This window comes from Zootoca vivipara, chromosome 1, assembly GCF_965207765.1.
Source record: "Zootoca vivipara chromosome 1, rZooViv2.hap1.1, whole genome shotgun sequence".
Taxonomy (NCBI): Eukaryota; Metazoa; Chordata; class Lepidosauria; order Squamata; family Lacertidae; genus Zootoca; species Zootoca vivipara.
Genome location: NC_142582.1, coordinates 56,679,057 through 56,699,911, shown reverse-complemented (window position 1 = coordinate 56,699,911; position 20,855 = coordinate 56,679,057). Strand labels below are relative to the sequence as shown.

General features: G+C 43.0%; 2 protein-coding genes across 15 annotated transcripts in view; one reads left to right on the top strand and one right to left on the bottom strand.

Moving 5' to 3' along the window:
• The window catches only part of SIGIRR (single Ig and TIR domain containing), a 34,431-nt gene extending 26,184 nt beyond the window's left edge, over positions 1 to 8,247 (top strand). For all 14 annotated transcript variants that reach the window (XM_035122863.3, XM_060276750.2, XM_060276748.2 and 11 more), the window contains 2 exons: positions 1,913 to 2,087; positions 6,135 to 8,247. In XM_035122863.3, coding sequence (XP_034978754.1) covers positions 1,913 to 2,087; positions 6,135 to 6,328 — 369 coding nt within the window. In that variant the 3' untranslated portion in view covers positions 6,329 to 8,247. The remainder of the gene's footprint in view (positions 1 to 1,912; positions 2,088 to 6,134) is intronic.
• Positions 8,248 to 10,173: 1,926 nt separating this feature from the next.
• Positions 10,174 to 20,855, bottom strand: part of PKP3 (plakophilin 3) — a 71,546-nt gene continuing 60,864 nt past the window's right edge. The window contains exons 9-14 of the mRNA XM_035122844.3: positions 17,919 to 18,086; positions 17,050 to 17,235; positions 15,714 to 15,867; positions 15,325 to 15,517; positions 14,392 to 14,479; positions 10,174 to 13,502 (exon numbers count right to left, since the gene is read on the bottom strand). Coding sequence (XP_034978735.1) covers positions 13,467 to 13,502; positions 14,392 to 14,479; positions 15,325 to 15,517; positions 15,714 to 15,867; positions 17,050 to 17,235; positions 17,919 to 18,086 — 825 coding nt within the window. The 3' untranslated portion in view covers positions 10,174 to 13,466. The remainder of the gene's footprint in view (positions 13,503 to 14,391; positions 14,480 to 15,324; positions 15,518 to 15,713; positions 15,868 to 17,049; positions 17,236 to 17,918; positions 18,087 to 20,855) is intronic.

The window sequence follows — 20,855 nt, the reverse complement described above, 5'->3', positions numbered from 1 at the left end:
TGCTTCTCATCTGACTTGACTGGCTTCAGAACACCATCAAATATGCTAACAGCATTTCTCCAATAAAAAATGGGCAATTTTAGCTCTGAATGTAAAAGTGAATGCTAGCCTGCTTTAACTATTGGAATTAAATTCCTGCAATTCTATTGAATCAATATAACCAAAAGGTTGTTGTAATTAATTGTCAGAGGATAGTTTATTCAACTCGGATGCTTGGTAACAAAAAGTTTTTTTTTCGTTGAATATTTTTCCAGCAGGAATTCTAAAGTTGCAAAACTTGATTTAAAGAATAGTGTTTGTGACCTCTTTATTCAGAAATACCTACATTTTGTTTCCAACTCTAAAATCACATCATGGCAGTTAAGTTTAAATATAAACATATTGAATTGTATCTGATGGATCTATCAAATTTCACCAGCATAAGACTTTCCCTTTGCTCACAATGCAGTGTATGCAACTTCCTGTCACGGGAGATGCAAAAATATTTCTTTTGCTTCCCAAATCTGCTTATGTGGAGAACGTTTTGTGAAAGATATAACCCATTACTTACTGGATACTAAATTTCTGAGAAAGCTTGTAATTTTTTCATCAGTTTCTGGGGGAATGTTGCCATTGATCGGGCTTTCAAATAATTTATTTTTTACTGGCAAGTTAAAAAAAGGGTATTATCAACACAGTGGCCAGCTTTTCCTTAGCTGTGGCCAAATGCTGTTAAAAGTTTGTGGATGCTTCTGCAATAGGACTACAGGCTGAATGTTTGTGGTGGCTGTTAATTTCCTGCCAATGTTTTTTGTTTAATGATGTTTTCATTTTTGAATTCCTGCTGTTTTATTTACAGTGTGGGTCCTGTGTAGCTGAACATTTTGACTTGATATGGCCAATGGTCAACATAAATAATTCCCTATTTAATTTGGCTATCTATCCACCTTGCTGTTCCCCAGAGAGGCACACTATCAGATCAGTTGGGCTGAAGTAGCAACAAGGACATGGAATGGATTACGTAGAAATATTGTGGTTTCTTGTGCCTGAAAAGGCTGTAAAGCATTGCTGGAGGTCCCTGTCAGCTAAGCCCCTTTACCCCAAGGGTGCAGGCAGCTCCCAGTATCTGTCTCAAATTCTCGTAACCTCTATAGGTCACTTTCTCCTCTAGGGCTATGGCTTATTGCAGGCTTCCTCAAACTCAGCCCTCCAGATGTTTTTAGCCTACAACTCCCATGATCCCTAGCTAGCAGGACCAGTAGTCAGGGATGATGGTAATTGTAGTCTCAAAACATCTGGAGGGCCGAGTTTGAGGAAGCCTGGCTTACTGCATGCAGCTGTAGCTTGCAGCTATGGTTTACTGTGATGTACAGACCTGGCTACTAAGGTTAGATGAAGTCAGGAAATAGCAAGCTTGGGAAAGCTATCTGTGCAAGGCATTGAAGCATTGTAATCTGTTTCTGAGTTTTCGCTGGATACCAGCCACATGTTCTCTTGCCTTTTATCCATGAGGACAAAGCCAAAAGCCTTACTTTAAAAAAAAAGGGGGGGGGAGAATTCACTCAATTTAAAATTGCACTGAAATCCTAGGTTAATGGAAAGGCGAAATCTGTTGCTTTATCTGGTCACGAAAGCCTTCCATCAGAAGTAATGCCACTTAATACCTCTTAGATTTTGCAGTGTGTTTCATCTCAAAGATGAAACAAAGCTGAATGGGGAAACTGTTGGTGAAGCTGTAGATCCCTCTGTTGTAGTGAACATTTATCTCCCTCTGTTCAATCCTTTGGGAGCCTGTGCTTCATAGATGAGGAGTGCCTGTGAGAACGCTGCCCTCAAGGCAGGGCTGCTGGGACTTGCCTACAGATATATCAAATGAGGCTTTGTGAATAACTGATGAGCATGTGTCAAGATGCTGCCTCTTTGCTGTTTCTAGGCGCCTTCATCTGATTTTTGGAAGGAACTGTGCCTCGCCCTGCCACGAAAAGTGTCCTATCAAGGCCTCAGAGGAGACCCCCAAACCAGTTTCCAGGAAGACAAGGACCCTATGCTGATCCTCAACAGCAATTACTTGGATTTCCGGGGGGATTCGCACCCTGAAGGAGACTCTGGTAACAGCACTGTTTAATCTTCACTCTGCCACCATAGCATGCCAACAGGAGACACACAGTTGCTTTTGATCTTGCTGTGAGGTTTTTTGGTTTTTTTGAGTGTTAGTCCACAGTTAGCCAGAAAGATTCTCAAGTGAGGCTCACAATTAAGTTTGAAAGAAAGAACCTATTAAAAATCACTTGATAGAAGAACACTGCAATTGCCAAAATTAGCAAAAGTATAGCCCAGCAGCTTTATTAATCAGTCAGCCAGGTGCCTTTCTACACCCTGCCATGAGCTAACTGTGTGCTTCCTGTCTGTATTATTACAGCTATTTTAGTACGGTATGCCAAAACCCTATGTACACTTACTTTAACGTAAGTTCCATTGAACTCAAGGGAGCTTCCTTTTGAGTGGATATGTATAGGATCAGGCCTCACTTTTGATTACTAAAGCTAAGGCTAGTCAGATAGTGATTGCCCCCCCCCCGAATTAAATATGCTTTGGAATATATGATCAATTGTGCTATGTACTCTCATCCTAGTTTCACCTCTAGGAAATAGGTTTCTTCTTTATTTCAGAATTATCAAAACTTGTTGAGCCAGAGGTGACAGTGGAGACCAATGGAAGTGAAGCCTCTGCACCCACTTTCAGATTCCTTAAAAAAAAATCTCCACTTTAAGCCTGTGTAGTGTAGTCAGATCACAAGCAGTAGTATTTATTTAAGGCCTTTATATACCATCTGACTTTGCAGAATGTGTCTACTTTGGTTGATCACCAGGCTTGGTCACCATTGTATGCTGTTTCTGTGGCTTCCAAATGGCATAACAGGTCTTTTTCTTTCTTTCTTTCTTTCTTTCTTTCTTTCTTTCTTTCTTTCTTTCTTTCTTTCTTTCTTTCTTTCTTTCTTTCTTTCTTTCTTTCTTTCCCAATCCAGAGTTCCATCTGATTAGCTGATCCTTCATCAGTCAAACAACCATTTTCATCCAAATGAAATTAGCTTCCCTGTCATGCAGCAATCCACACATACATACTGTGGCACATTTTGTAACAGAAGAATTAATTCATCCGTTTTTCCCATTCACTGCTGATACTGGACAGGGAGCAGGGCAACAGTTTTCATAGAGAACATGTTATTTTGGCTATGAATCCATTTGTGTGTATGTAGAGGAAGAAAGGAAAGAATGGTGTCATTATTGCTACATGCTTCCTTAGAGTAGCAATACCAAGGAGTGGAAATTTACGTAATTTACTACCTCCCTCTATCATTTATGTGCAAACATACCAATGGGTTTTATATCCACCAAAGGGCAGTTTTCCATTCTCTGAGCCTGAGACTACAGAGAGCTTGGTGGTTTAGTCCTGACATCCTTTTTCCTAGGCCTGTGGGACTATGGCTGTACAATGGATCAATGAGTTGGAAGCACACCTGAGGCATCGGTTCCAGAGGTTGTGAAGAACAGGCTCTGGCCCTGGGGATTTGTTAACACAGGCTGAGCACTTGCAAAGCATTATATTTTAATTTTAGTAACAGGAACAAAATAAGTTCAGTGGTCATAAAAGATTTACGAGCGACTGGCAAGAGCAAGCTCAGCTCGCTTGTACATGGTGATTTTATTGTCAAGAGAAGAACAGAGAAAATAATGGGTTTGGCTGGGCTTTTCTTTTAGTTGAGACAGCAGCATTGGGTTTATTTTGCTGAGGGTGTTGCATTCACTGTCATTAATAGGCCTTGTTTCTTGTGTGGCGCGGCTGTGCACCTTGTTGGAAGCTTTCCTCATTAGTCTAGTTGCTCCATACAACAGCATGCCAGGATGCTTGAGGCTCCTCATTCTCTTGCTTGCAAAGGGAATAGTTGCTTGGAAGACATTCCATTCTCACTAGGAGCGCCTGATTTTTACACGCACACATACACACACTCCTGCTTGGGAGAAAGTGATGCGCATTAAACGTATTTCATGAGGCTTACAAAGGTGTTACGGTTTCTCTTCTCGGCTCCCCTCCTGAGGTATTTGAAATGCTGCCTGTTATATATAGTTAGCACTAAGGGGAAGAGCAGCTCCTCTCAGGGGAATGGTGAAAGGCAGGACTCCAGATTCCCTAGGTGTTGAAATGTTCAGGCCCCTTACTCTTGTCTGACATGTCAAGGCATGCTCTAAAATAAAACATTTAAATTAAGTTTAAAACTGCCAACTGACTCCCAAGCTGCATGAGATGCAGGAGGTCTATAATTAGATCTCCTGACATTTCTGCTTTTAGTTTAAAGTAGCCAGGGGCTCCAGCTTTGATTAGAGCAGTGACCCTGAGCCTCAGGCCTGAGGAAAATTTTTTTGAACTCTTTCCCCCTGTGCCATTACCCCAATCTGTACTGTCTCCTAGTTATAGATCCCCTGCATCTCACGCAACTGGATACTTAAATTGGTTTAATAGTTCTTCCTTCTCTCCGGCTAGCCTTAGCAACTACTTCATTGAGGAAGGATAGCGATCTCACTGAAGTACTATTCACAGAAATTGTTTTTTTATAAATCATTTTTATTAATTTTCCAATAAAAACAGCCAATTAACATACCTATAATCATAATATAATTAAAAACAATAAACTAAAATTAAAAAACCAAATTACAGTCCAAATTATTAATTATTAATTTTTCCTTGCTTCCCATAGTCTGGACCTCTTGAAGTATATCTCCAATATCTTTGTTCCTGCCTTCTTCTTGTTGTTCTCATATTTTCCACCTTCTGATCTTAACACTTTAAAGTTCTCCGTCCCTGGCTATGCGATTCTCAATCATGTCAGAAATCATATATCCTTTCATCCATTGAATACAGCTTTATTTGTAAATTTATATTTTTCCAACTGTCTATTTGCCAGCGCAGCAATCCAATCTTCCAATCCGGGCTGTTGTCCAAGTTTATCGTTTAGAATTTAATGACGCAGCAACTCCCATGTTGTTAAGTTATTCCAATCCGGGCTGTTGTCCAAGCCTGTTGTTTGCTGTCAAACATACTTCGTTTATATTACATTGCAATATTGCAATGTAAATGAACTATATTCCACAGATATAAGTCATTTGACAATTGATCAGCTTTCGGAGACCACACAATCCCCCCTTCTGGGCCCTAGAAGAGGGGCTGCTAGACATCCATTTAGCCTTCTCTCTCCCCCATAATGAAGAAATTCTGCAAACAGATGCACTGTATGTTATCCCAAATTATTGCCTCAGGTCACTACAAAGTCAGCCAGCAAGCATCTCCCACTCCCCTTGAAAAAGGGAGGAACTCTCATTTGTCTGTGCTGCGTCATATTAACAAGTGCCATCTTGTTTCTTCTTTTATCTTTATCAAGTCTTTCAAGTCTAAGTAAAGCTGCGCAATTGACTACTTAATTATAAATAAAAGTCCATCTGTACTTTTCAAAAAAAAAAATTAGGCTTCTTAATGAGGCTTGGCATAGAAAAACAAATGTAGGTATTGAGAAGAGAAAAAGAACGTACCGATCACCTCCATAGTCCGAGCTTAAACACCGGGGACTGTGCCATTCTGCAAGTTTTTTCTCAGTCTTCTTTGATCCAGACTATGTCTGTTTATTGTCCAAATCTAATTATTTTATCAAACAGATATTTCTAGCTATGAGAGTGGCTTCGTAGAGTGCCAGCCGTGTCGTGCTCTGGGACCCAGTGTCCTGCCACTTGCACCTTGATGCAAGCTGACAATCTCGGACAATCTGCGGGTCTACGAGACAGTCCTCCCCCACCCTGGGGAGTCTGCCAGGGCTAATTACCCCCATATCAGCCCTGAATTACTGGCATGGCTGAGGTCCGATCGTATGGGAGTCAGCCGTTTCCCACTGCCGGAAACAGGAAGCCACTATTCGCAGTAATGTTGGTGGGAAGCAATGATACTTAAACTGGTGTTTGAATGAGCTTGAACTGTATATATGTCCTCCTTGTGAATACTTGCAGAAAGTATAGTGGCACTGGTCATTTTAAAGCACTGCAACTTTTCCCACTCTGCCTTGCCATCTCTTCCTCTTTGCTAACTGCTACCTTCTCCTTCCCATCCTACAGGTGGCAGGGGGTCCATTTTCAAAGGCCCACCGCCTCCTCCCATGAGTGGCCCTGATGGTCCTCCACTTGGTGCTTTGGAAGAAATACAGCTTGGGGAAAACCAAAGGAGTGAGATTGACATCTCTGATTTGGGATCTCGGAACTATGGAGCAAGGACAGACTTCTACTGCCTGGTGACAGAGGATGATATCTAAGAGAACCTGGAACTTTCCTTGGTGAAACTGATTATCACGATGTGCCTTGACAATGACAGTCAGCTTGGTTAGTTTCTTTGATCCATTACAACCAAATTGAGTGGTGTAGGGCTCTGTCCTGGGCCCCACACTCTTCATAATATTAATCAATTCCTTAGCTGAAGGGGTGGAGGGGAATCCTTAGCACATCTATGAAGGACATGGAAATAGGAGGGATCACTAACACCTCAGAAGACAGAAATAAAATTCAACATGATCTCAATGGGATGGGAAACTAGGCTGATTAACACATGAAGTTCAAGAGAGACCAATGCAAAATTCAAATGCACAGGTTTGGGTGGTGGGAATACCTAGGTTGGCATGGCAGTAGTATACGTGAGAAGGATTTTAGCATTGTGCTTGATCACAAGCTGACTATGTATGAGTCAGTGATGTCAGATGACTGCAAAAAAAGACTAACAAGATTTTTTGCAGCATTAATAGAACCATGGTTTTCAAGTCACCAGAAGTAGAACTGTGGCAGTGGACCCAGTCACCTAGAGGCCAGGTGGTTTCCTGAGCTGGAAGTCTACATGAAGCAGCTGGACCTGAATTGATATAGCCCACAATATGGGTATCCAACTCCAGTTGATATGGGCCCCCACCTAACTTTGTCTTGTCCCCCAACACCACAACAATTTGGTGGCAGCAGCAAGAAGAAACAAAATTAAAATGGATAGTGCTTGAAGGTGACCAGCTACATACCTGTACATGCAGTGTGCGTGTATGTGTGTGCGTGTATGTGTGTGCATGGATCCATGCATACATGCATGAATTAAGGTTAGTCAAGAGTGAATGCAGCCTTTGGGCCCAAAATGTTAGCCGCTCCTTGTCTACAGTATCCTTTCCAACTCTATGGTTTTATATCACTTCAGCACTGTAATTGTTGCCGGGGGGGGGGGGAGTTCTGTTAATCCTGGAATGTGCAAGACTTTGTTAGTGCCTTATACTCTGATTATCTTTAGTTTGTATAACTACTCAGGATCAAGGGAAGTTGTTAGGAATGAATGACCCTATTGTAGGTTCTTGGGTGAAGATCTTGCGCTAGGTCACTATGCTGAAACCCCAACAACGTCTGTCAGACTCCTATGTTTTTGCTAACATCTCTGGACAGGCCTTGTTATTTCAGAAATGGGCACTGATGACTGGCCTACATGGAGGTAATAGAACAAAGGAAAATAACAGCAATTTAGTGTGGCACTGCTGAGACCCTGTTGTGGCTGGAAACGTATCAGTCAAAAGCAGTGTAATGGAGGCAATATATTGGACAAAACAGATTAGATTAGCCATTTGGTTTCCAAATGAAAATCAGATTGACAGCTGCAGCCCTTGGGTAAGTAGCACTTTCTAAGAGTTTTACAGCCTGATCCTAGCCACATTTGCTTGGAAAACTTGCCTTTAGTTAGTTAGTTAGTTAGTTAGTGAGTACAGCCTTAGCAATGCATTGTTGCCACTAAGTGCAGATCAATGCCTAGGATGGAAAGAGAAGGGCTATTGTTGATGGAACATCTGCCTGAACTTCAAGAAAAGCATAGTTTTGGGGGGAGGGAGGATTTGAAAAGTAATGATACTGAAAGTTCAGAATGAAAAGGTCAAGTTTTACTTACGTTCCAGCTAACAAAATTGTCACAGCAAGTCTTAGAAAAGGTTGGCACATGGTCCTTTGTCCTCTGCTTCTTTGTTTTCTTCTGGCAAGGCCCTGAGTAAGTCACCCACCAAAAGGCCTAATTGCAATAATGGCACCTCAAAAAGTGTTTCTTAGGCTATGTTTAGCTACTAATGTTGTTTGCTGCCTAAACAGTTCACTGGGCAGGTGTTCTTGCTTTTAAAAAATTGTATGCACACCAGAAAGTGGCTAAATAAATAAATATTTTAAGCTAGCTGTTTTGTGGCATAAGTAGTCACTGGGCTGTCAATTTCAGCCTCTAGAAAGCCGATGTCTTCAAGTTAACTGGCATGTAAGGGTTAAGCCCTGACTTGGGAAAAACTGGAGCTTCTGCATATCAGGGTTGAGTTTGTCAGGACTAAATGGGCACTACTAACTTGGTCCGGCAGCTAAAAACAATGAAGTCACAATGGAATTGACATTCTCATGGTCTTTATACGCACCAAAATTTCTTTCCCACCAAGAACGCTAGCACTGTCTAGTGACGTCCATTGGTTTCTCAATGGCATGTAAGGACACCCAGAACAGTGAGATGTGGTGCTCAATCTCGAGGCCAAACTGGAAATCTCACTTTATCTGGATACAATTCCTCTGAATAGGCTAATGACTGTTGCCCCTCACTTTCCTCCAGGCACAAAGAGGTCTAGTTTAGTGAACGTCTGCATGGGGACTCCTCTTGCTTCCAGTTCAGCTCTTTAGGTCACAGTGAAAGTGGTAGTTGTGTCCTGAGAAAAGAAATACAATGCACCATAAGGCTGCTGATAACACTTTGTTTGCACTGCTCCTAGGCTACACAGATGTGCAGGTCTGTCCCACATAGGTTGAAGGCTCATAAGCATATATACTGAAGGCATTACAGTAGATATATTCATGAACGTGTTTTGTCACGGAAGGCATATGCACTAGTGATCTTTAATAATGGGTATAGTAACTAGGAGACAGGAGGCAGCCTTATTCCTTTCAAAATCATTAGCAGGAGAGGAGACCTCTTCAGTTACACTCTAATCAACATACTTCTGAAATACTGTTTTCATTTTTAAGGGCTTTTCTGAGGTTAGTTTTTTAAAGGTTTTATCATTTTGCTATATTTGTGCTAGTCCCAATTTAGTCCCAAAATATGCCAGAAGCATATTTTATTTGCATGCAAAAAATATATATGGTATTTTTGAGGCCTGGGGATTTTGGTGTACATTGCCTAATAATAATAATGCATTAGATAACTTAATGCTGTTAAAAGCATTAGTTACCAATGTGAAAGCTGGCAAAGAGGTGGTACTATTTCATAGTGTTTTTATAGTTGTAAGTTGACAACAAAGCAAGTGTCAAAAGAATTTGAAGAGCATTTTACTAAAGAGCATTTTAAAAATCTAAAAATTAAATACATAAGAAGCAGGAAACCAGCCAATGAGGCAGTTGTATCTGTAGACAACCATGGAGTGGTAAGATTGCTAAAGAGGGGGAGAGAGAGATTGCAGAAAAGTATAATTAATTATTTGCATTGAACTAAATTACTTTTTTAGTTCATGCAGCATAAGGTATGAGGGCTAAAATTAACAATCCCTTATATCCAGTTGAAATGCACCCAGGATTCATTAAATAATAAAAATATGCAATCTATCACTATAACTGGGCTAACTAAAGGATAGCCAGTCTCTCTCTCTGTGTGTGTGTGTTTGTTTGTAGGGAAGCCCATTTAAAAGATATATATCTTCCAGTAAAAGCATTAAAAGGATGTTACGAGAATTGTTACAGCTACTGAAGACAAGCCTTTTTGAGGAACAGTCAACATGGTTTCTGAATGCAAAAAAGTCCTGTATCATAAGCCTCTTGTAGTACTTTGAGCATGCCAGCTGCCATTTTCTATGTGGATACAGGTAATCCTCTGGGCATTTTCAGTTTTTCAAGGTGTTACATATTCTTTCCCTGATATTCATTACTGTTGTGCCTTCCCTCAAAGAACCCTGGGAATTGTAGTTTTCTGATGGTGTTGAGAATTCTGGTCTAGAGCCTTTCCCCAATTCATGGAATCACAGTTCCTGGAGTTCTCTGGAGACAGAGTGATAAACCAGAGTGGTAAACTCAAAGTGTACATGTCACTGACATGTAGAATATAGCATAACAAGAAAAAATAACAGCAATAAATGGTCAAAGCCTTTATTTAGCAACATCAGTGAGTCTGCTCAGAATTAGAGTGCATGCACTGAGCATGCTCAAAAGTGTGCAAAAGATTGTCAGATTCAGGGGAAGACAAGGTTCTTAATAGTTGTACAGGAAACAGAATTTTTGCAGGTGCAACATGTCATACAGGGGTGAGAAAAGTTGTACTGGATGGAATTCCTTCTATACTGCACCACTGAGGCTGATCACCTGATGGGTCAGTAAGCCGTCTTAGCAGTTGTGGTTTATTTCTCTGTAGCAGAAGCACTGAAGCACATGTTCTTTGATGCAGCATTTAACATGCCTATCTTTCAGTGCTTCAGGTTCTCATAAAACAAACAGAAATACAGTGGTACCTCTACTTACGAATTTAATGCGTTATGAACACACATTTGTAAGTCGAAAAAATTTGTCAAGTCGAATCCCATAGGAATGCATTGGGAGAAAAAATTCGTAAGTAGAAGCAACCCTATCTAAAAAATCGTAAGTAGAAAAAATCCTATCTAAACTGCATCCAAGATGGCGGACAGAGCTCCATTCGTAAGTAGAGTTATTCGTAAGTAGAGGTACCACTGTATAATATTGAAATACTGGTATTTTTACTTCAGAAGTTAGAGAAGAGCCTAACAAACAAAGGTAGAGATGTTCTTAAGAGCTCATTTAGTTCCTAAGAGAGAATCCAAGGGCATAGTTATTACTTGCCGTGTTCATTACAATTTAAACTTTAACCAGGTCTATTTTACCAGCAAATGGGCCAAAGGCTGTGGCCATCTTCACAGAATGACTTGACATCCTATTTCTCTCCTTGTGTTCATGGCTAAGGCTTTCAATCCTGCATCCAGGGTACTCATTTGATGATTGTGCCTCTTTGTGGAGAGCAGAGGCAGGTCTTTGGCAAACAACATTAGTAGAAGCAGCAGACTGGCAAATTAGCAAGTTTTAATTACCTGCTTAACTTGCTGAGCTATGTGCATTTGTTGATACTTTTGGCTCCTCCCCTCTCCCAGACAATTGTTAAGAGATAACAGCTCTACTTCTAGGCAGCCTATCTGATGCTTGAGTGTGCATGTTCCAAAGGGATAGTTCCACAATAACATCCATCCTTACTTGGAAATTAGGGGAGCTGTTTCCTCAGTTTTTATATACAGATGATCACCTCTGAAAATAGGAATAGTGTCAGATGTTGGAAGAACTGGTGAGTGGTGCATCACTATGCACCATGCAAAGGTAGCTATTTTACTAAAACAAGATGCCAGCTGCTTAATTTACTTTCTTAAGGTGAGTTCAGCTTTTCAGTTGCACAGTTGTGATTTCCAAGGAAGCATACATAATGCTGTCAAAGTTAATGAGTTGTTAAAAGCAGAAATTTTACAAGATAATAGCCTATCCACTATACTGAGTAAAAACAAAAGCATTCTATATACAGTATGTACAGGAGAAACTTATTCCCTCTTATTGCCCCTCGAGTCCATCTTGGCTTCCTGTTGTGGCTGAGCAGAGTCTGGTCTCATATCTATGCTGGGTACAAATTTTAACAATTACAGCAGGAACGTCAGAGAGAGGATGCTGGGGTAGCTATTTTCCTCCCAAATACTGAAATCAGCTGCCATTCCAACAGCAGCTTGTCTCTAAAGTAAATGAACATGGCTAAATTAGGCCAAGTATTTTAATAGGTCTACTCTTGAGTAAAAATTAGTTGAATACCACCCATAGTATTTGCATGACTCACTTTGATAATGACAGCTTTCGAGGGCTGCTGCTGATTTATGTGAAAGGTAGTGCAGTTAACAGTGCAAACTACTCCAGTAAGAGAAACCTTCTCAATCAATGGCTTTCAGCTAGGCAGTGAAAAAAGCCTGTCAGGTTGGTGGACATGGCATGTAATGGGACTAGTACCAGATCCTACAGCCTCCAGCTTCACCATTGGACTAAACAGGTACAGTACCAGATTACAGCCATAACCATTGTGTGTCTGCCATCAGAGCCTCTGTAGTAATTTCCCCTTTAGCCAACATTCTGATGACATTCCAGTAATCTGCCATTCGACTGCAGGAAGGATGTACCCTGAGTGAAAGCTACCGTGAGTTAGTTGTTATGTAACTTCCTTCATGTAGAATACTGGCACACAAAAGACAGCTTAATTTTACTAAAACTTTAATCCGGTCATCTTGTGCCTTAACATATTCTATCCCAGCCAGTGTTCGCTCATTTGACAGGGCCTAGCACTTTAGATCAAGGCTGTTGGTTTTACCCTAGAATCAAATACAGTTCAGTGGGCCAATACCTGGCACTTTATAGCCACCAAGGCATTCCTGCCAGCATAGAGCCAAAGTAACATTTTGCACAAACCACAGCAAAGCTGGCCAGAGACCAGCCTAAGGACCTCTTTTACCCCAGCAGGTTCTAAGCCAGCCAGCACCCTTTTTGCATAATCCCACCCACCTCTTACTTTACCAGCACTATCACCCAAACAGAAACAGTACACATATACAGTATGTGTGGCTCCAGAAAAATCCTGTCTTCAGGATTCCTGCTATTGACCATACAAACTAATTAAAATGAAAGGATCCGCCACCCAATTCCACCATAAAACTATATGCCAAAGCATTCTTGCCCTACTTTTTGGCCAGTGCGAACTTTAAACATTGCATTTATCCCTCAAAATTCCATTAACAGTTTCAGTATCACCAGAAACTGGTGTCATATGTGTAGAGCTTATAGTTCTCATTAAAATTGATCCATGCCTCAAGAAAAGAAGATATCCTAGATCTTTAAAAGTGAAAAGGAAGCCCATCATTTTGGGGGTTCACAGAGGATGGTGGGGACTGGGGAGTGACCTACAAACAGCAAGACTTTTGGGAGGAAGAAGGAAGGCCCCTCAGCATCCTTCCCAAGACTGGAAGTCCTGCCATGACATGTGTTCGTGAATTTCAAATAATGACTGGGGATCCAAGGGCATCCAGTACAAGACGTGAAGGAGAAGGAGAGTCCTGAGAATTTGCCTGGATGCTGACTCACGGCTTTACAGTTAAGATTTGTTTTTATGGAGATAAGATGGCCAGCAGAAGAAGAGTTTCCAGCAGGCTTGAAAAAACAAACACTAATGAATAATGCAAAAATAAGGCACACCAGCCAAATTGGCCTGAGATCTATAAAAAGGAGGGAAGCTGCAGAGGGCAAGCTTCGTGCAGCAGCGCCACAGTCCATAATGGTGATCCACGTACAAATTTCATGAAGGGTTAGGGCTGGACAGTCCATTTCTGCATTCCCTTTTCTTTACAGGCCAACAAAGTCTTCTTTTCGATAGCCCTTCTGTAAAACACAGAAGAAGAAAAATATCACAAGGGCACATCATTCCACCCACCCAGTGCCCTATTGATATAAGACCCAAGATTCTCAAAAGAACTGTCAATCTAGAATTCATATCCCTGGTACTGGAGAAGAGAATGACCTGCAGCAGTGGGTGCCCCTTCCTCCCTCATAAGAGAAGTTTATTGTGCCTGATGGCTGAAATGGAACCCCCCCCCCCACACATGAGAAATAAGGGTGATGTATTATGTTCTAATAGTGTGCTAAAATGTTCAAACATTTAAAATAAGGGGGAGCCCCCAAAACAAGTGGCACTTACCAAGCCCTTGGAGGACACACATTCCCTACACCTTAGATAAGTGCCATGATTCCTGGACTAAAACTATAGGTTAATGATCTATTTGGGGCAATATCCTCAGCTAAGGCCAAAATGGCAGCTGAACAAACAGCACATCTCTCTGTTTCCTATTCAGTACTATAGGGCTAAACCCAAAGCACAGCAAGCATCCCTTGTTAAAGTTACTGTTAATAGTGGTTCAAAATAGGGGTGTAGAACAGGTATATGTTTTCTTACCCCTCCATGACAAACTATACTTACTGAAATCCCTTCTTCCATAAAACGACTAATACAGGCATGCTGGCCTTTGTAGCTGATCATATTTAGAAGATACCTCTTCTAGAATAAGAAATCTACTCATGCATATTGCAGCACAGACACCCTATGAAGTCATTTCTCTTGTGATGTGGATGTCCAGGAGTGCAAGCTTTCACACTGCAGGACTTGAAGGGGCAACCATACTTCCCCCTCTAGACTGGGCAGGAAGTCAGTTACTTCTCTGTAAGCTCACTGAGGAGTAGAGAGAGAGAGAGCAATTGGGAGGAAGGAACATACCGTCTTATAGTCCCGATGAAGCTTGCTGTACTGCCACATGTTGGTCAGGAGGCTAGAAGCGGCTCTCGATGACTTCTCACTGTCTGAGCTGGAGAATAAAGACAGACACAACACATTGCAAACACACTTTAAGACATAGACCAGGCATCCCCAATCTTCAGCCCTCCAGATGTTTTGGACTACAATTCCCATCTTCCCCGACCACTGGTCCTGTTAGCTAGGGATCATGGGAGTTGTAGGCCAAAACATCTGGAGGGCCTGCAGTTTGGGGATGCCTGACATAGACTCTCTTCCTTCATAAACTATTGGTGGATTTTATACTAGGTTACATCATGTCTATTAGTGAATCACTGAGAATTAAGGTAACAACCCTTAGACACATAGTGAGGAATTCCACAGAATGCTAAGTGGGGTATGCACACAAGGAACAGTGTCTGCTTGTGCAGTGGGATTTAGCTACTCTTCTTCCCTCTTGTGCCCCCCTAAATCTGTTCTGGGGGGGGGCTCCCACCATCTTCCAGAGCAAATTTAAGGGCATAGAGGAAGAGAGGGGGGAGTCTTGTGCAGGTGGACCTTGATCCATGCATGCAACAACTCAGCTGAATTCCACGTACGTATGACTAAGCCCTACTAAATGTATGATACATCCAATAGGCTTGGGCTACACTTCTGGAAGAAAATTGGTCTGTTTTAACAAATGGGCATGGGCTGTAGGAACAGACTCACAGCTTTGCAAATCCGCAAACACTACCCTTAATAGAAATTTGGACAGGAGGACATACTGTTTATGCAGCAGGTGGGCTAATTTCACACCCTTGCAATTGGTATAAAGCAGCCAGATGGCCTAAAATATAACTGAATATTGAGTTTTGGGAATTCAACTGATGGTTTCAGCATATGGAATTGGAGCAGGAATCCCCAGGTCTTCCCCACCTGTCCCTTTTCTTCTTGATGTAGAATAGCTTCCGCAGGCCATCAAAATAGACAACGTCACGTGCAGCAACGGGGCTTTCCACAACCAGGTTGTTCAGTACAGCAATAATGTTGACAACCACGTCTGTTGGAGGCCACTTCTCTCCAGAGCTGCCTGGGAGCTTCTCGATCAAATGACTCACCACCTTGGTTGCTGCAAATAAAAAACAAAACTGATCAGTGATGCAGGTGACTATAGGTGAAGCCCCAAGGAATGGGACACTCCCCAGAAACACTGTGTGCATGGAGTAGGCAAGGTCATTCTGCATGGAGGACAGTGCCTCCCAGCTTTCTTCCAGGTCCTGGGATGGTGACCTTTTGCTGTATTTTCCAATTGGAATGACACTCACACATCTCATCCTTATTGCGCGCATTCCGGGAGAGATTCCGAATCAGACCCGTCAGCGAACGAAGTTGGTGATGGTCAGCTGTGCGGACTCTGTCCAGCACTGGGTTCAGGATCCTCTCTTGCTCCAAAGCCACTCTGCTGAGGACACCAGCCCACTGCAATGAAACGGGAGTCAGCAAGAGGATGAGTTGTCAGCCAAGCCAATAAACCATCTGAGCTCAAGTTGCAGATGTGGGGAGAGAGATTCCCACACTCCCTCTGGTTATTGCTGTAACATTGTTTATCAAAACCCCTTGTGTTTAAGATGCCTCCATGGAAGGTTTCCACAGCAACTTAGTGCTACAGCACAGAAAGCATCAAGTTCTTCTTCAGGGGTGAGGGGAAAAGAGAACGGGAAGCTTTCTTCCCAACTGTGAATTGGGGAGAGCTGGTTATGGCAAATTACAGAACTGGTACTGATATTTGGCTATTCCTTCTCCTTCAAAGTACATTTAAATGTTTCCATTGGCCTACATTAGGGATTCTTAACCAAAGGTCCATGGATGGGCTTCAGGAAGTCTGTGAACAAAGTGCAAAAAAAATCCCCCCTCCATTGCAACAAAAGTTTGTGTGCATGTGTGTGTGTTTATGTGCATTTTTCTGGGATGGAAGTCTATAGCTTTCATCAAATCCTCGAAAGGGTCTGTGGGCCCAAACATGTTAAGAATTATTGACCTATATATCTACAACAAGTATTGGGACACTGCAAACAGAGAAGTCAGTCTGCCCTCCCCCTTCATCTACTCCCAGTGCTGTATGATCTATTGGTTCTTAATCTTTTCTGTCCTAGCCATGTTTGGATTCAAGCAGGTAAGGGAGGCCTTGTCACCTCTTTTCAAACTTTGCACAAGCCACCCTTCTGCTCATCATCTGTAACATGGAGGGTGAATTCTCACTGCAGTGCCTGTTCAGGTCTAAGGAAGGTAAGGCAGGCACAGCCTGCAAGGGAAGTTCCATCACAGGCACCTTCTCTTCATGTTGTTTAGGAAACCTTTAGGCTGTGGCAGTTGTTAGTATTACGGAACAGAAGCTGGGAAAATGCTCAGAGCCTGCCCCTTGAGTGTATGAGTCAATAGAATATATACAATATTCCACAATGGGTAGAAAAGTCCCATCAGTTCAACAGTTTTTAGTTTCTTGCTAGTCTTCAAAGTTTGCAATCTTAAAAAAAGAAACCCTCTAAGTGATAGACTGAGAACACATTCTTGAGCCGCCTTGACCCTGCTTAATTTCACACCATTTTATCCCAGTGTACCCAACAAGACTCTCGGTGGGATGTTTTAAGCTGTTAACCTTACCCTCCGGTCCCCTGCTGTGATGTTCTGAAGAGCCCCAGAGGCTGCCTCCGTGGTGTGCTTGTTTAGTTCACATCTCTGTAGCAGCCTGTTGTACACTCCTATAATTTGAGGGTTCCACAGCCACTCCATCCCTTTGGGATCCTTGGAGACCTCTGTGAAAGTCACAATGTCTGAGTTCATGTGGAGCTTGGGAGGGAAAGAGAGAGAATGTTCAATGACCATTCTATGGGGGTCTAGAGAACCGTTTTCTACCATATCACCCCCTTCATACCTCGCCCAGACCTCAGCTCATGCACTGTTTCCATCATGGCTATCATCCATTTCTATGGACACAGCTTCCCACGCCTTAAATCCACTTCAATCTCTTTCAGGATCTTACTTGCTTCATAATTGCTTCTCATGTGTCCGATTCACTATATCATTAATTCACTATATCATTAATTCCCAGCATTCAATGTGAAAATAACGCTCTGGAACTCCTTGGGGAGTGTCACCATCACACCCTGAAAAGCAACTTCTAGTGCTTAGATCGAGCAACAGGCATGATGAGGATCAAAGGAACAACCAATGATCTGAAAGTTCTTCCCACTCATCTTTGAAATTGGGGGTTTCACTGTAGTTACTCAGAACCAAGGAAAATGTCTTCACATTTTCAGGGATACTTTAACAAACTCTTACTTCATATTCTGAGGATGAGTGATGATCGCCAACATGATAGCACATGTTTGGGTGGAGCCCTGGCACAAATTAAGCTATGCAGACTTCAGATGCACAGACCCCCTTAATAGGCTCACTTCATTATCCTTAAGCAACATTTGCTGCCAGGCCCTTCTTTCTATCCCCCATAATAACACCATTTGCCCTCTCACCTCTCGAGCTCTCCTGCTCTGTGGGCTGAAGCATCCAACCAGCTCGCTAGTCATGGTTGGCCCCTCGCCCCTCCTTTGGCCTTCCAGTCTCTGGAGTGCAGAAGGAGGCATCTCATCATAGAGACGGTAGGAGAGGTTGCGCAGTACACAGACAGCATTCTCTACACTCTGTAGGGACAACAAAAAGTGGGGTGTGCTTTTAAACGAACCATTTACAGCAAATTTTCCAATGCAAAGTATTTCTTTTTTCCTTTTGGCAAGCCCTTAAGGAATTATGTTTTTAAGTGGTTGCCCTGGATTGTATTATAAGATACTGTTCTGTGTAGATTTCAGTATTTTATGTATTTTTGTTTGTGTTTGATTTTTCTCGTCAGCTGCCTCAGGCAAAAATTTGGAGAAGCCCCAAATGTAAAATATTATGCACACAGACACACACACACACAATTTATATTTTGCCTTTCCAGTTTTTTACTGGAAGCAGCTTACAAGAAGACTCCTCACTGGCTTTGGAGTCAGGATAAGGGATATGGTCCACATCTGTGCTTGGAGGCAGACATCTGCACTACACTTCTGCCAAGAATGAGAAAGGCTAGGAATGGAGATTCCCAGGCAGCTCTGACCCAAGGAGCAACCAAGCATATTTGATTGTAGCCCAGGCACAGAAAAATGCATTATTTTACAGTCTACAGAAAACTTATTTTACTTAGATGTATAGAAGCAGTCAAATTCAAGTCTTTTTAAATCTACAAATCACATTTTGGCTGACTTGTTGCTGGAGACACACCCTGAATTTTAATGGAAGAATTCAATATACTCTTATCTGACCACTTACAAGCTAATACGACTTTTATTCTTCCTTGTAGTTTCTTCCAAGATGCCCAATATAGCATACATGGTCTTCTGTGATGTAGGTTAGCCAAGTATCAGTGCTTGGCTGAAGATCATCCTGCGGGTTTCATTGCTTAGGGCAAATCTGAACCAAGGACATTCGAGCCCCAGTCTGATGCTCTGTTCACTACACTACACAAATAGGGGTTGCTTCACACTTTCAATTTTTGGGTGTATACCAAAAATTCCATGTGTATGTCTAAACTGAAAAGTGTAAAAACACACATTTAAAACACCCACCCACCTACGCACCATGTGATTGTGATTAGCTGTAACACAATCTGAGTATACACTTGTTGGCAGACCTTGCTTTGTCTACATGTAATGTGTGAAGTGGCTTGCCGTGTCTTTGGATTGCTTCCCAAAGTTTGTCTGAAGAGCTCATGTCAGGAAAAGTAACAAAGGAAGTTTTGACAAAGGGTGGAGAACCTTGGGTCCTCCAGAAGTTGCTGAACTACAACTCCCATCAGCCCTAGCAAGCAAGGCCAGTGATGATGACAGCTGTTGTACAGTAATATATGGGAGGAGGGGGCAAAGGTTCTCCCACCGACTTAGGGGGAGGTCTCTTACTTGAGGCAAACTATTAACCTACTCTTGGCTCTCTCAGAGAAAACATGCATGAGGCAGTCATAGCAGAGAATAATACTTTGAAACCCAGCAGCATCCATGGATAATCAATATATACGGTATTTAAATGTAAAAACGGTGGAATTGTGGGCTCCACTTTTCTCCGAAACCGCTTGACCGATTGTGTTACAATTTGGACACAACAGTCCACGTCACAATCCGAGTGTTTGCATAAGCTCAGATTGTTCACACCTCATACCTACGGTACACAGATAAAAACGTGTTTTTACACAAACAAAAACAGCGCCCTCCAGTGGCAAAATCCCTACACCTCCTCCTCCCTCCCCATGGAGACTAGCCCACACCCCACAGACCCTGCCTCTGGCATGCGCTACACCACCCAGGGAGATCCATATGCCAACCCTCTGGGTAGGCCAGCCCCACGCCGTCCCAGAGGTCTGGAAGACGGTATCAGACACAACCGACACCAACGCGATGCCTCCTCGGGAGCAATCCCACTCCCTCAGACAGCCCCGACCCCAGTGTGCCCACCTCCTTGGGAACAAGCCCCCTTCCTCTGACGCTGCCTCACCATTCAACAGACCCCAACACCACCACAACCGCCTCCTTGGGAACAAGGTCGCTCCCTCAGATGCTGCCCCACCGCCCGACGCCACCGTGGCCGCCTCCTCGGGAGCAAGACCGCTCCCGCAGGCGCTGCCACACCACCTGACAACCCCCACTCCACCGTGGCCACCTCCTCCGGAACAAGTCCGCTTCCTCTGATGCTGTCTCACTGCCTGACAGCCCCCGGCACCACCGCGCCTGCCTCCTCGGGAACAAGGCCACTCCCTCAACCCACTCCCTCAGACGATGCCGCACCCCTGACAGCCCCTGACACCACCGTGAACGCCTCCTCGGGACCAAACCCACTCTCTCAGGCACTCCCACAACGGCCTGACAGCCCCACCACCACGGCCGCCTCCTCCGGAGGAAGACCTCTCCCGCAGATGCTGCCCCACCGCCCTCCAACCCCAACACCAGCGTGACCCCCTCCTTGGGACCAACGCCTTTCCATAAACCGCTTCCCCTCCAACCATCACACCCCGAAAAACCCGCAGCCATCTCATAGAATCATAGAGTTGGAAGAGACCACAAGGGCCATCCAGTCCAACCAGGAAACACCATCAAAGCATTCTTGACATATGCCTGTCAAGCCTCTGCTTAAAGACCTCCAAAGAAGGAGACTCCACCACACTCTTTGGTAGCAAATTCCACTGCCGAACAGCTCTTACTGTCAGGAAGTTCTTCCTAATGTTTAGGTGGAATCTTCTTTCTTGTAGTTTGAATCCATTGCTCCGTGTCCACTTCTCTGGAGCAGCAGAAAACAACCTTTCTCCCTCCTCTATATGACATGCTTTTACATATTTGAACATGGCTATCATATCACCCCTTAATCTTCTCTTCTCCAGGCTAAACATA